The 15977-nt window shown below is 47.8% G+C and overlaps 2 protein-coding genes across 2 annotated transcripts in view; both read left to right on the top strand.

Annotated features, from left to right (window-relative positions):
- Nucleotides 1-3635: 3635 nt before the first annotated feature.
- Nucleotides 3636-6702, top strand: PAQR7 (progestin and adipoQ receptor family member VII). The gene is made up of 2 exons (XM_004678637.2): nucleotides 3636-3724; nucleotides 5541-6702. Exon 2 carries the CDS (start codon nucleotides 5562-5564, stop codon nucleotides 6600-6602), a length of 1041 nt encoding a protein of 346 aa, XP_004678694.1. The 5' UTR covers nucleotides 3636-3724; nucleotides 5541-5561; the 3' UTR covers nucleotides 6603-6702.
- Nucleotides 6703-8818: 2116 nt separating this feature from the next.
- AUNIP (aurora kinase A and ninein interacting protein) overlaps nucleotides 8819-15977 on the top strand; it is a 14660-nt gene continuing 7501 nt past the window's right edge. Inside the window, exon 1 of the mRNA XM_012722590.1 lies at nucleotides 8819-8896. Within this exon, the coding sequence (XP_012578044.1) occupies nucleotides 8819-8896 (78 nt within the window). The remainder of the gene's footprint in view (nucleotides 8897-15977) is intronic.

Genomic DNA, 15977 nt, shown 5'->3' with positions numbered 1-15977 from the left:
CTGTTGGGAGTGGGAGGGTGTCTGGGAATCAGCTGGAGGGGCACTGCTTCGGGCCGGGGAGCCCCAAAGAGGAAGAGCGGGAGGGGTGCATCTCGAGAAAGAGTTGGAGAAGTAGAGGAGCGGGAACCGAGCTCGCGGGGTGCGTGTCCATGAGGCGGTGGGCGGAGGACTGGCCAGGAGCTCCCAGCTGCCACCGGAGGGGGATTCTAGGGAGACTCTGGAGGCGAAGCAGCAGGCAGGGGACAGAGGGCCTTGCACTCGGGAGAACAGGCCTCCGGGATGGGGAAGTCCCCTTGGTGTCAGGAAAGGGAAGGGGTGGAGGGAGCCCCACTGCACTGCAGGCTTTGAGGACCCCCACGGGGAGTTTGCTTAGGGCAGGCGCCAGGAGCCGGTGGAAGTGAGGAGCCAGGTCAGGCCAAAATTGGGCACTTGAGAATTTTATGTATTCTTAAAGCCTGGGCCAGAGCCTCAGCTTTCAGCTGCCATGGTACATGGGGTCTGTGCACCTAGGGGTGGGGGCTTGGTGAGAAGCGGCCCCTGGCCAGCTCCCTCCCCCTGTCTGGAGGAACCCCTGTCTTCTGGTTCCTTCTCTGGTCCCTGTGCTGGGTGACTGTAGCCAGCCCACTTAACCTTGCTGGGCATGCTCTCCTCCTTGTTCTTCGCTTCCTCGGAGTAGTTGTGAATCTGAGCAACAGGGGGAAATTCCTCTAAGAGTTATTTATTTGATGCTGATTGCACTTTTCAGTATACAAAAACCAAAGACATTTCAAAAACGGGGCTGGAGCAACTGCTACCACAGTTACAAAAACAAAAGAACAGTTCCTGTTCAGTTTTGAAAGACTTGGAGGGACTTTTTAAACCCATACTGGGCCATGGGGTGGGTGGGGGTTGGTTTGCATTGAGGTGGGTCACCCAGTTGCCAGGAGATCAGGAGGCCAGCCAGGGATGAAAACTTCGCTTGCATAATCTGGCCACCCACCCACTGGGTGCCTGGGAGCTGACCTCAGCAGATGAATGACAAGAGCACTGGTCTGGGAGTCAGACTTACTCTGCCAACCTGGCTGGAGCTGTGACCCCAGCTGAGAGGGCTTCCAAAGAGCTTTGACAACAGTTGAGACCAGGCTTAGAGCTGCTGTGAAGGGTAAATGTGCGAGGAAGTTGTTTGTGAACTTACTGTAAGTTATTATTATTATTTTAAAGATTTATTTATTTATGTATATATACAGGCCAGAGTTGCAGGAGTGGTGAGAGGCTTCACCAGAGACAGAGTGGGGAGCAGAACAGGCAGACTGACGAAGCACACTGCTGAGGGGAGCAGCGGGCGGGTCAGGAGAGGTCTGCCGCGCCATGTGGGTCACCTGCAGGTGGGGATCAAACTCACACTGAAGTGGCAGCTGCTGGCTCGCAGTGCTGCGTCCTAACCTGTTGCGCCACCGGGGAGGGCTCCTTACTGTGAATTATAAGACCACGGCGTGGTCTTATTAATCACATTTCAGGCCCTGCCTTGTGTTGTCCTTGTCAGGACCCCTCAGGACTGTTTATCTCTGACAGCCCCAGAGTTAACACCTCTCTGGGCTTATTATTTTTATCTGAAGCGTTACATGTTATCTTCCCTGCAAGATAAAGTTGTCTTTAAGGGAGAATGCTGAACAATGCAGGCCCAGAAAAGCAACAGTGAATATTTTGCATTTCAGAAAGGAGGCAAAAAGGAAGAAGAATTATAACCAAACAATAGGATCGCTAAGTACTAGTTCACTGAGGTCCAGGAATGCAGGTATCAGATCCCCTCAGTGTTACCCATAGTGTCAACTGGGCTTCAGTTCCGGGAGGTGGTGTTTTAACTGGCTTGAGCTCTAGAGCCCGGCACATAGTAGGCCTAACAATATTGCTGGGATGTCTCAGGGCTGGAGAGGCCCTTTGAGATCATTGGTGAATTCACACTCTCCATGGACATTTGGAGAAACCGGGGCCATGAGGGGTAGGGACTTGTCCAAGGTCATGCAGGGATTAAGTGACTGAGCCAGGACTAGAACACAACAAAAATAGTGATGCGGGGGCTGTGCCAGAGCCAGCGAGCTCTCAGGAGCACTAAGTGTGACAACATTGTTATCCTTTGATAGTAAATGAGGAAACAAGCTCAGAGCTAAGGGCCTTGAGCAAAGTCACACAGCTGTTAAAATTCCAGACCTGAAACTCTATACACTAGAAAAAGTGGGGGTTCTGGCTTCTCTTGAAGGAGGGGCCCCTTCCCTGGGGCAGCAGCTCACTCCAGTTCTCTGCTGACACCTCCTGGGTGGCTCCCCTCTGGGATGGATTTCTGGGTGGGTGAGTCCTGGCAGGGCAGCCAGCCTGTCTGCTTCATTCCCCAGTGCTCCGGCCTTGCAATTTTGTGCCTGGCACGTGGTCAGCATGGAGTCAGACCCGCGGAGTGGGGCCCAGCAGGGCCCTCCCTCTCCAGCACCCATTTGCTGCCCCTCCCTCCCACCCGAGCTTCTGCTTTGTGCCTAGGAGTATGGGGGACTCTGTCAGTGCACATGGCATAGGACCGGGGTGGTCCCAGGGGTGACACGCCTTGAGCGAGGTTGACCCTGCCTTAGGGCAGGGGAATGTGAAGGGGCAGGGCTGGAGAGAGAAGGACCCTCAGACTGATGGACCCTCACCTGAGCCCTGGAGACCTCCAGTCTGCACAGCCAGACTCCTGGACCTGCATGACGTGTCTGACAGTGACCGGCCCTCTGGAGTACTTGGGTTCACTGGGGCTGCTGGATGGAGGCCCCTTTCCCTGGGGATTTCACTTCTCAACCACCTGTCTCGGGTCTGTGAGCAAACACAGATCTTCTGGGCCCTGTGAATCCAGCTGGTTGCTCTGAATGGTTTTTGCTGAGAACAATTTAATTATTAAAAAGGTTATTGACCCCAAATGTCCAAAGTCAAGCCAAATTCCTCTGGTCCCTAAATGTACCTTCAGAAAAAGATAAATGTTTAAAGAAACAGAAATACAAGCTAAGGCCCCTAAATCCAGTGGAACACTGAGTAGATCTCTCAGATGGAGGGTAGTTCATGTATTACTACTCCTTTTTTTTTTTTTTTTAAAGTTTATGTATTATTTCTGCATACAGAACTGGGGTTCTGGTCAGATTTGCAGGAGCTGTGAGAGGATTCACCAGGGACAGAATAGGAGCAGAACAGGCAGATTGACGAAGTGCACTGCTGAGGGCGCAGTAGGCAGGTCAGGAGAGGTCTGCCGGGCCAGATCACCTCGGGGGCAGAGATTGAACTCACATCTATGCTAGCTTGCAGTGCTCTGCTTTAACACATTGCGCCACCAGGGAGGGCCCTTATTTATTACTACTCCTGTGAGAGTAGCAGTCATTTATTACCTAACTGGGCCCAAACTTTGTTCTAATAAATGTAATCTTTGCGTCAGTCTAAAGGTAGATGCTATTATTTGACTCTCACAAAGGTTCTAAGGGTCAGAGAGGTAAGTCCCATGTCTTAGGACACACCACTATTATGTTACAGAATCAGGCGAACCCAGCTTGTGCAAATCTGCAGTCCATCTGCTTCACCAGTCTTCATAGTGCCTGTCTCTCCCTATTCCTAACTCCCTTCTGATTCCCACTGACCAGGGAACAGAGGCCATTCAAGCTTGCTTGACATCCATCAGCCAGATCCTGGATACCGGGCCTCAGGCCAGCTTTACCTGCAGGCTGTGTGATCTCGGGTAAGTCATGCCTGTCAGCCAGCTGCCCACCTCTCCCCCCTTCTCCCCACGTGTTTCACATGGAGGCTGGTGAGCTTCCTTCTGCAGCTGAGGCCTGGCCAAGAGGAAAGAGTCTAGCTTGAGTTGATCAACGTGGGAATAGTGATGGGGGAGGGGAGAGGTAGAGCTGTTGTCTTTAGCCCCGCCCTCTGGTGACATCACACAAGATACCTCCAGTCCTTGGAAGCCCCACACCTAGTGACCCTCTCACCAGTGCTTGGCATCTGGAGAATTTGTCCAGTCCCACAGAGGAAGTCAGCAACCCCTAGGCTCAAGAGAAACCCCTAGGTAACAAGCGCAGTTTGGGAGGGCTGGAGGGGCCATGGGCTGGGGTGGGGTGAGTGTGACAGGCAGGTCCTGGCAGCCAGATGTCCGGACTTCCCAGGGGTGTACCCATGTCATCCTTCCAGTTCACGCTTGACCTCTGCTCCTTTCTCCTGGATCCAGGCCCCTTTCCGTGGAATCTGAAGTTGGGTACTAGCTTGAAAATAGACCTGTTCAGATGGAAGGGGATTCTGGCTGAGGTCTAAAGGAAATGGGGCAGCAGGCCTCCACATACTGCCTCTGGTTTCTAGATTTAGGGCCCACTGTGTTGTGGGGGGGAGAGCTGATTGGGAATGAGTTGCCACCAGAGAAGGTAGCTGTGAGCCAGGTGTAGAGCAAATGGGTGTTTGATAATGGGCGAGACTGAGTCTCAGGATGCAAGTCAATGACTAGGAGCCGAAGGATATAATGTACAAGAAGGGGCTTAGTCACCTGCTTTGATACGTGTTTTCTGTGAGGTGCAGCGCCCTCTCTCTCACCTTGGGCAAGTACCTCTGATCTCTCTGAATTTCCCTATTCTCAACATTATATTTCAGCTGGCTCTGGGAAAGGATTGTACTTGAGAGCCAGCTACCAGGGGCTCACAAAAGTGAGACTTTCTGCCTACCCGGAGCCCATGTTAACAGTATTAAGGCTCATGAGAAGTGCTGATGGTCAAAGGCTGGATAGATACTCAAGTAGAAGGGTCATCATGGGAGATTCAGGGGGCCAGGAAAGTCTCACAGAAAAATGGGCTTTGAGAGATGAATAGGAGTTTCCCAAGTAGGCTAGATAGGGAGAAATATCTCAGGTGGAGGAAATAGTTGTGGAAAGCTATACTCAGGCGAAACAGCAGGCCAGGGGTTTGGTGAGGCTGTGGCTGCATTTGAAGTGCATTGTTGTTGAACATTGAGGCTGGAAAAGGGACCAGGTCATGGTGCCCCCACTTTTCTGGAAGCCCTACATGTATGTGGGCTATGTCTGTTGCACCAGACCTGGCACTTCTACTTCCGCATGCTGTTCCAGCAGCCCAAAGAGGAGTGAACGTCTGGACCCACCTGCTGGCGGCCCATAGAGGGTGTGGGTTGTTGGCAAGGTCGTTGCCACCAACAGGTGAACATTAACAGCAGCACCAACACAGGAAGAAAACATGGGGGCTACTATGAGGAGTCTGAGCCAGAGAGGAAATGGCAGAGCTACTGATCCTCATTCATTAACGGGTCCTCAAACATCCCAGCACCTCTATGTGTCAGGCACTGTTCTAGGCACCTGGATACATCAGGGAGTCGAGAGATCATGAGGTCTGGCTTAGTTTGATTCCTTTCCTCTTAAACTGTAGGGTTAAGGGGGGAGGGAGGGGTGAGGAGAGAGGGGAGAGGAAGCACTGGGCATTCCCAGCCTTCCAGTTGCTGCTCCAGGGGGTGGAGAGGTTGAGAACACCAGCCTCCTGACTTCCCTCTGGCCTCTCCCACAGCTTCCTGCCAGGCCCACAGCCATGGCCACCATGGTGGCCCAGAGGCTCAGCCACTTCCTGCCCAGTTTGCGGCAGGTCCACCAAGCTCCGCCGCCATCCGCGCAGCCAGAGCCTGTCTTCACGGTGGGCCGAGCCGAGGTGCCCCCACTTTTCTGGAAGCCCTACATCTATGTGGGCTACCGGCCGTTGCACCGGACCTGGAGCTTCTACTTCCGCACGCTTTTCCAGCAGCACAACGAGGCCGTGAACGTCTGGACCCACCTGCTGGCGGCCCTGGTGCTGCTGCTGCGGCTGGTCATCTTTGTGGGGACCGTGGACTTCTGGGGAGACCCACATGCCCTGCCCCTCTTCATCATTGTCCTCGCCTCCTTTACCTACCTCTCCCTCAGTGCCTTAGCTCACCTCCTGCAGGCCAAGTCCGAGTTCTGGCATTATAGCTTCTTCTTCCTGGACTATGTGGGTGTGGCTGTGTACCAGTTTGGCAGTGCCCTGGCACACTTCTATTATGCCATTGAGCCTGCCTGGCACGCTCAGGTGCAGACCATCTTCCTGCCTATGGCTGCCTTTCTCGCCTGGCTCTCCTGCACTGGATCCTGCTACAACAAGTACATCCAGAAGCCCGGCCTACTGGGCCGCACTTGCCAGGAGATGCCCTCGGCACTGGCCTACGCGCTGGACATCAGCCCCGTGGCCCACCGCATCCTGGTGTCCCCTGCCGCGGACGACCCGGCTCTTCTCTACCACAAGTGCCAGGTGGTCTTCTTCCTGCTGGCTGCTGCTTTTTTCTCCGCTTTCATGCCCGAGCGCTGGTTCCCTGGCAGCTGCCACATCTTCGGGCAGGGCCACCAAATCTTCCACGTCTTCCTGGTGCTGTGCACACTGGCTCAGCTGGAGGCTGTGGCGCTGGACTACGAGGCCCGCCGGCCCATCTACGAGCCTCTGCACACTCGCTGGCCTCACAACTTCTCTGGCCTCTTCCTGCTCACTGTGGGCAGCAGTGTCTTCACTGCCTTCCTCCTGAGCCAGCTGGTACGACGCAAACTTGACCAGAAGACCCAGTGAAGGGGGTGGCAGTGGTGGGGAGGGAGGTTTAGTGGGGGCCCAGGGTCCGGGCTTGGCTCCAGATGGGAATAGGCCTGGTAAAGTTGTTTGTGTCTGGCCATGGTGACTCTCTGTGCATGCCTGAGCTGCCAGGGTGGCACTGGTCAGACCTTGGATTTGGGGACTGGCCACACATTTGCTGCTGGAGTCCACTTCCGGGCCTGCCTCAGTTCCCTTCCCTGGGAGAGGGAGAGAGCTTGAGATGTGGTCCACCCTGGTTTGTCTCCTCCCATTGCCTCTCACTGGGGGTGAGGAGGGGGGTCACCTCAGACCAGGATCCTGGTTTGGGGGTTCCAGGTTACCTGGAAGGGGATGAAAGTGAAGATAGGGTTTGACCCAAAGTCACATTTGAGCAAGAGGCAACCTTCCTATATCCAGATTTCACTGGTGAATAGGGTAAGGACAGGCCCTAGATGTTTGTAGGACCTTACCTTGAACCCCAATCTGGAGTTTTAAGAGTCTCCAAAGGTAGAAGATTGTGCCAGGTGGAGGTGGATCACCTCCAGTGCCCCACACCTTACCTCTTCAGTCGTGGTTGCAGACAGGGAGCCCCAAGCCTCCCAGCGCTGGTTTCCAGCCTGTCTCCTTGCCCCCTTATTCAGGATGCAGTTGTCCACTCTGTTTCTGGGTCTCCACTCAGGGGTGGGCCACTGGGTGAGCCGTGTGGAGGACATACAGGCTTTGTATAGAAATGGACTGTCAGGAGGAAAGCACTGAGGAGGGAAGAATTAATCAGTGCTGCCTCGGGCTGGGCCTGGAGTATGCAGGTGAGTGGAGGAAGGGCATTCCAGGCAGAGGAAACAAGCCTGGCAAAGGCTCAGAGATAAGAAAGGTCTCTGGGGCTGAGCTAGGGATGATCCGGACCCCAAAAAGTCCTGGTTGCAATAAAGTGACTGATAACAGCTGCTCTTTGCTTTTTGTCTCCAGTCCCAGGGAGGTGGTGCTGGCAGAGGAGGAAGGTGCCTGGGGGAAGCTGGAGCCCCTGGGGATGGCACTGGGAGAAGATAGTTTCTGATTTATCTTTGGGACTGAGGCTGGGGCTCTCTCTTTACACTGTTTGTGAACTTTCGGGGGGTAGGGGGGCAGGGGAGGTAGTTTTATTACTAAGTTTTAGAAGTTAAAAGTTTAAAATATGCTCAATTCCACCTAATTTGATCGAGATTTCATATTTTGGTCTTTCCTTCAATGAAGGAGGATTTTATGTTAATTTTTATCAAATTGTTTATGTTAGCTTTTATTTTTACTGCAAGTTTTTTAAGAGGAAAAGAGACATCTGCATAGAGCAGACTTAAAGGACAAGATCTGCCCTTTTATAAGGCTGCCTCCCCACAGTGCACTTGGCAATATATGTACAGTGAAGGAAACTTACAAAGTACAGATAAGGAAAAAGCCCCAAGGAGGAAACAGAACTTCACTCCAAAAGTATACTGTTTAAAAATTTTTAGACCTTTTTCATTTTTCAAACATTTAAAATGTAAAGTATACTGCCGTATGTGCAGTGACATCGATGGAGCGTTTGGTCAGAAATGGTCTGCGTTTTTGAGGAGCTTCCAGCATTTACAAAGTACATTTCATGAAATTTCCTCACTTGCTCCTCTGTAATCCAAATTCACACATAAGCAGTTAGGCAGGGCTGAAAGCTAGTTCTTGACTCCGAATTTTTAGCTTCTTTTTAAAAAAAAATTTTTTTTGACATTTTCTTAATCCTCTCCCATGTGGCTTCATAGTTATCACAAAAGTAACGAAGTCAAGTGTTTATGGTAACCATTTAGTGCTTCGGAGCGCACGGAGTTGAGCCTGGGTCCCACCTCTTTGGAGGTGAAGGTGGGGATTCAGCGACGAGACCAGGAAACCCGAAGCTTCGGGGTAATTATACATTCAGAAAGAAGGTGCGAGAAGCTATGCTGCACAGATCTCGAATACAACTCTGGAATGGAAGGATGCTCCAGTCAGGGGGCGGGGGTCAGTTTCTTTAGTGTCGCGGGCGGGGCTTAGGGAAGGGGCGGGGCTTGCGTCGCCGCGGAGTTGACGCTGGGGGCGGGGCTTGCGCCTGCGCAGCTGAGGAAGAGCGCCGCCGCCTGCGCTGGCGCGAGATTCGAACCTCGGTGGAGGCAGTTGTGGCGCTTCTTGCAGGAGTTCGGCCCCTCGCCGGGTGTGGCTGCCTCTCCTCGGTAGCCATGAGGCGCAGAGGCCCGGAGGAGGAGGCCTGCGGCGTGTGGCTGGACGTGGCGGCGCTGAAGAGGCGGAAAGTACAGGTGGATTTTGGAACGTCTGAGGGGGAGAGGGGAAGGGCACGGGAGTCTGGAAAAGGGAATTTGAGGGGACTCGGAGGTGGTGGAGGGAAAGTCGGGGACAGAGAAGGCACAACTGGGAATTTCGACAGGGGTTGGAGTCTGAAGAAGGATGAAAAATAAGGTTTGGGATGGGTGGAGAGAAAATGGGGGCGACAGGCAGGCTGTGGACGGACCTGGAGAGACAGGGACACCCAGGTTTCGAGGCATGGGGGCGACGGTGGAGAGAAAATTAGTCCCGAGTTCAGTCAAGCAGGCCGCTCAGGAGCTCGGCGTTCTTGCAAGACGGTAGGGGAAGGGGCTGGAGCATTTTAAGACGGGCGCATGGGCAGTCTTGGGAAGTTCTCATCCCGAGGGTCCATTTTTTCACGACCTGCCCGGCTGCAGGCTCTTTAGTGTCCAAAACCTAACTTTAGCGGGTTAACTAGAAGAGAGGGGAGAGCGAACTGCCTGGTACCTAATCGAGCAGCCACCCGAGAGCAGATCCTGCATATAGTACCTAGTGTGCGTCCCGCGCAGCTGCGCCCTTTCGGGGGATCGGAATGGAAGAGAAGTATTGCCCAGGTTCACCCAATTAATTAGGAAGACCTGGCCATCACAGCCACGTGTACCCCGTCAGCAAGCCTCTCTGTTAGTAATTACAAAGGTGATAGTCCTTGACGTTTCAGTGAGCATTTTATACCATGCATTGTGCTATTTCAGGTATGTTGTCTTTTTGCGTTCAATTCCGTATGGTAGATGGGCAAAGTGGGTGTGGTAATACACAATTTCCAAATAAAAACTGAGGCCCAAAACATCCAAGGGCAAGATTCTTCCTTTCAAGTTGCTTACAATCTTTGGGAGAAGAGAGATGTGTATTAGAGAATAATAACAATAAGTAACATTTGTTGAGTGCTTGCCATTAGTTAGGTACTTTGCTGGGGCATCAAATGTCTTGTCAATGGCAGGTCCTTACAAAAATTCAATGAAGAAAGAGGTGTTTTCATTATTTCTGTTTTATGGATGATGAAAGGGAGGGTCAGATTATGACCTAGAGGCCAATTCTCTTACATGAGGAGGCAGACTGTGACCAGGTGAGAGGACTCAGGGAGATGTGATATTAGGCCAGAGAGATGATTGACTCAAGGTTATTAAGATTTAACTGAGCAGGTAAAAAGAAACTTGAGATTGGAAGGGTATGGTGAACTTAAATAGTTTGTACAGTAGGCTAAAGATCATATGTTTAACAATCTAAACTATGAATGATAATTTTTTTCTGTCGAAGCTGTAGGATGTTGAACAAAAAAATTGAGGACTCAAAAAGCATCTTGCAAGGAAAGTCACTTTTTTGTTTTAAAAAAAAAAAAAACACTTCCCACACTGCTGATGGGAGTGCAATATAAACCCCTTCTCTTTGGGAGGGGCTCACTCCTTATGAGCCTGGGTTTGTTGTTGATTTTGAATAAACTATGTAGAATCTGAAAAAAAAAAAACACTAACACTTAAAAGTTGAGGTGAAATTAACATAACATTAACCATTTTAAATGAACAATTCAGTGGTATTTAATACATTCACAATATTGTGGAAAAACTACCTCTGTTGAGTTTCAAAATAGTTTCATGACTCTTGTGTAAAACCTGTACACATTAAACAGCTTTTGCCTTAAAATATATATTTTTAAGATTATTTATGCATACAAGAACTGGGGTACAGGCTAGAGGTGCAGGGGTGGGAAGCAGAACAGACAGATTTGCTGAAATACACTGCTGATGGGAGCAGCTGGCAAGACAGGAGAGGTCTGCTCCATGTGGGTCAGCTCCCTGGCTGGGCGTTGAGCTCACACAGAGGGCCCAAAATATGTATTTTAATGTGAACATGTTTTGGTGTATGTAATGCATTCATGTGGTACATAATTTTAAATATGTGACCTATGCAATGAAATATCTCCCTGGTATTTCTGACCCCACTCTTCCCATTTCAGAAGCCACAACTTTCTCGTATATCCTTGGAGAGAGATTCTGTGCAACTATAAGTAAATTTGTTTATCTATCCTTTCTTATAAATAGTAACATATTAATATATATGCATTGATCTGCAACTTACCTGACATTGAGCTAATTTGTTATTTTAAAAGATATGTTGTATTCCACTATATGAAATAGTGTCTTATTCTGTGGACTGCGGTAACAGAATACCATAAACAGAGGCTTAAACAATAGGATTAATTTTCTTACAGTTCTGGAGACTGGACATCCAAGAATAGAGTGCCTGTATGGTTGAGTTCTGATGAGGGTTTTCTTTCTGGCCTGCAAATAGATCCTTTCTGTGTGCCCACAAGGTCTTTCCTTGGTGTATGTGTGCATGTGTGTGAAGTTTTTTCTTGAACAGCTGTCTGTAATCTTTTGCTATGAGAAAAATGAAGGCTTTTATACACATTCTGCATGTGTGCAAATGGTCATCTGTGGGATGCATTTCTAGACATGGAATCAGGTCAAAGAGTGCATTTTTTTTAAAATTAAAGATATGAAACAACATTGGTTAGCAAATACAACTTGGGTCTTCCTGTCTTAGTTAAATTGGGGTACTTCAGGAATCAAATTCATTTTCTACAAAGCAGGAATTTCTGAGAGAATCTGAGTCAGCCTGAGTATTTTATGTTCACTAAGCTGTTAAATCAATAATTTAAATTTATCTTGTTTCCTTGGGAATGTCTGTTTTTTAGTTTGTGAGTTAGTATACAAAAATATGAATTTTATCGTAGAACTTTTAGAATGGTGACTTTTCACATATGGAGCAAAGCTTATTGGGGCTAGGGAAATATATGTATTTGTCTACAATGATCAAAATGTGCAACAGGTATTTATTCCTGCTTGAATTGGGAATAAACCTTTTTATGCCTCATCTGCTGTGAGGGTGGATGGGAAACCTGTATACCGGCTTGACTTGTAAAAAGGAGAGGAGTGGAAGAGAACTAGGAAGAGAAAGGGAGTAATATCCTTTGGGGAAGAGGCGAGTGCATCCTTGCCTCGGTGCCTGTGACCCAGCACGCTGTTGGTCTAGTGTGGCAGGACTCCTAGAATCCGCCAGCTTTCTCTCCAGATCCTGCCTTTCTCTTCCTTTCTGGAAGCCTGAACCTTATGACCATAGTCACCCAGTTTTCTTCTTCCTCATTTTTGTTCCCAAAGATACTTGTTTAAACTGTGGTTCCCTGAGTAGCTTCTTTACTTTGAAATACGTAGCAGCAAAGGAGAAGTAGGTGTAATAACTGAGAGGAGATGGGAATACAAAAGATACCAGAAATCTTGCCTGAGTCGTCAGGGGTTTCTGAGTCAGCCTTGGCAGAATACTGGCTATTAGACATTCTGCATCTTTCCGAACATCCCATCATCAAATCTGGATCCTAACTTCAAATGGACTCAGTAACCCACTTTCTGTTTTATTACTGCTACTTGTTTTCCTGTCTTCCAGGAAGAACAAAATCCTGTTAAGGCCCACAGGTATGATCTGGCCATGAAGACCCTTTCATACCTTTTAGACTTCATCTACTCCTTTTGTGCTCTCTCTCACTCTGCCCCAGCATGCTGGCCTTCAAGCCAATACATTTCTACTTGGAACTTTTGTCCATCGGGCCTGAAATTCATAGGGGTTGGATGGCCACATGGGTCTGTTCCTTCATTGTTCAAATGTCAGCTTGTCATTGAGTCCTTGGCTTAGTCATATTAAAACACCTTCCCCTAACCTCCCATTCCCAATACTCCCCTAACCACCCATCCTTGCTCTTTAATGATATACCGTATACTTACTTGTTTGTCATCTTCCCCATTAGGATGGAAGTTCCATCAGGCAGTCCTTCAGCGTCTTAAACATAGCAGGTACTCAGTAAATGTATTTTTTTAAGCCAAGATTTTGATCTAGTTATCTGCAGCCCTTAGAGTTTCTTCTTTTTTAAAGTATTTGCATTTTCTCTTCAGTTCTATTTATACATTGAGGAGTCACAAATGAGTACTTAAGTAGAGGATGTCTACAGAGAAAACAATTATAAGTATGACTTGAAATAGTCTTGGGAATTGGGAGAATAAAGTGTGTGTGTGTGTACACACTCACATCTTATAATCTTCTCAGAGTCAGCAGTTTCCAGGGAACTTGGGGATTTGTTACAGAGTGGGCGTTCCATGCATTTCAGTCAAGGCCATTTAAGTGAACACAATGATTTTCTTTCATGGGACTCTCATCTCTTCTACTGAGAACCACAAGTATCCATCACTATATTAGAAGTAGTTAAAATCAGGGGAGGATTAAACACATCTTCAATAAACACATCTTCCTTATCATGACAAAATGGATGGCAAATGTACTAACATATTGTTAAAGATCTCTGACATGCATAATAAAGAAATTGCTTTTTTCTTATCCCTAATGAGTTTTCATTCTAATGATTAAGATGAAAAACCAGCGTCAGGTGATACTAGAGAAAACTCTTGTAATAATTTGCTATTATTAGATTACTTTGAGCAGAAAACCTTCAGAGTTTTAGAGGGTGTATCCTTGTACTTTATTTGTGTTCAGGACCTTATATGTGACATCAGTGATAGTGACAGGAGCTCATCTTAGCTTTGATCACAGTACTATAAAAAACCATTTCCGGGCCCTCCCTGGTGGCGCAAGGGGTTAAAGCACAGCACTAAGAAGCTTGAGCCACTTCCGCATGAGTTCGATCCGCTCCGCCTGCCCGCCCGCCTGCCCGCCCGGGAGGAGATCCACATGGTGTGGCAGACCTCTCCTGATCCGCCCGCTGCTCCCCTCAGCAGTGTACTTTGTGGATCTGCCTGTTCTGCTCCCCGCTCTGTCTCTGGTGAATCCTCTCACCCTCTGCATTTCTGGCCTGTACCCTGGTTCTATATAAATAAATAAATAAATCTTAAAACAACAAAAACCTGTTTCCTACAACTTGATGCTAAAAATGTTAAGAATAAGTATAAAACAAACAGAATGCATTCTTCCTGTCTGTCCACTTCCTAAAATAGTTACTGAATTGAGGACCTACTATGTGTATTAAGCTAGTTCTGTGGAGGATAGGAAATAGTGTAAATCAAATGTTGATCTTAGGATTTTGTAGGTTAAGCCATGAAGTGCTAAGTAATCAACATTAAGTTTAGCAAAGGATCACATCTGACTGGGAAACAGAAAGGCTTAGAACTAAGCTGAAATATTGTAGCGTTTCAGAACTGGGTGTGATAAAGGCCCTTCTATGTGAGGCAGAGGAGAGAATGTTGCTAGCCTTACTACAGCATGTAGTTAAGTATTCTGTTATAGGGGACATGAGAGTTTGTTGTTGTTGTTATTGTTTTTGCAATGAACAAAATGGTAAATGAATTACATCAGTGAGATATAATTGGTTTTGAGGGATTTGAGGATTGTGAAAGAACTTTAATAATGTGCATAGAGAAGAAAAGAAAGAACAGTTTTTTCATAAAAGACCCCAAGTCACCCATCCCCTCCCTCGCTACTGAGGCCCAAACTTGCCACAAGTCTAAGTCACCTGTCAGGGAACCATAGGAAAAGGCTAAAGAGGCCACGCAAGCCTGGCACAAGAGGAGCAAAGTCTAAGTACAAATCTAGGTAAAGACTGTCATTGTCAGTCTCCGCACAGGTTTCTCACCCATTTTTTCATGTGTCTCTGTTTCAGCTCCATGTGTCTTCTCCTTCCATGTTCTCCAAGTCCAAAACTGAGAAGCAAGCATGACTTCTTCAGTCGTCTTCATAAAGTTGTTTTACTGTTCTCAAAGTTAGATTCTTTGGGGTAGCATTGGCTTACAAAGGGGTTTGTCCTGTAGGAACTTGATGCCTAATAAACAAGCTTTCTTATACTGGGTAATGTACTCACAGAACTACTTTTACTTACAAAAGCTACAGGACTTTTTACATACAAAGCTACAGGACTTTGTATGATGATTTGTTCTCACTGAGAGTCTTAACATCCCACTGAGATGAACGCTCGTTTTGAAGCATGGGTCTTCTAAGAGAGCTCTAATTGGGACAGTAGTGTGCTTGACATAGCTCTGGAGGAACATCCTTCTCCTGCTAAGTACGGCTTCCTTGGTAAAGCACTTTATTCCCAAATGATCTGCTAATAGAAGCCTTACTATTACTGTCCCTCCCTGGTGGCGCAGCAGGTTAACGCACAGCACTGTGCAGCTGCTTCAGCACGAGTTCGATGCCAGCCCCAGAGCTGACCCACAAGGTGCAGCAGACCTCTCCTGTCTTGCCCCGTTCCCCTCAGCAGTGTACTTCGTTGATCTGCCTGTTCTGCTCCCCACTCTGTCTCTGGTGAATCCTCTCACCGCCCCTGAAACTCTGGCCTGTACTCCAGTTCTGTAGGCATAAATAAATCTTTTTTTAAAAAAGTGTAGACTATTACTAATAATCTGTAGTTTTAGTAAACCTTTATAGGACTTTAGCACAATGTACTTATTTAAATAGCTATTATTAACTTGCTTGTTTTTTTCCCCCTTTAGCTTAAGATTTACCAAGGCAGAAAGTTATTTATCAGTGTACTGCTTAGCTAGAACTATAGTAACTATATAAAGGTATTCAAATATAGTTAGTGTATCTACTTTGATTTTTGATTTATGGGAAATTATAACATACACTTATATGTCATCGTTCAGATGACCAGAATATATTTCTGTTTGGTCTTCATCCCCATTTCGTGGCTCACAGCTCTCACTGGAGTTTCCTAAGCATTGTGAGTGATAAAGGTGTGTTTTGATATGTTAGGGAAGGTAACTTGTGGATGGTTGCCAGGGAAACCAATATGATAAACCACTATGATATGTTACTGTTACTTCCTGATTTCCTGAGATGGGAAAAGATGAAAGATGGTATTCAATTGCCAGTGGTCAAAGCCCAAAAGACGGGCTTTGAAGAGAGAACCTGTTGAACACATGATGAAATGGGAGAGACTGGCATGCCTAGAGAGGGCATAGGTATGCCTCACCTTTCCTCCCTGCCTTCCTTATATGTATTTCTTCTATCTGGCTGTTAATTTGTATCCTTTTTTTTTTT

The sequence above is a fragment of the Condylura cristata genome, unplaced genomic scaffold (genome assembly GCF_000260355.1).
Source record: "Condylura cristata isolate star-nosed mole 26May11 unplaced genomic scaffold, ConCri1.0 scaffold00008, whole genome shotgun sequence".
NCBI classification, from domain to species: domain Eukaryota; kingdom Metazoa; phylum Chordata; class Mammalia; order Eulipotyphla; family Talpidae; genus Condylura; species Condylura cristata.
This window is presented reverse-complemented; position numbering and strand designations above follow the sequence as displayed.

What these genes read in the sequence shown, in the direction of transcription:
- PAQR7 (XM_004678637.2), top strand. Translation starts at nt 5,562, where the DNA reads ATGGCCACCATGGTGGCCCAGAGGCTCAGCCACTTCCTGCCCAGTTTG.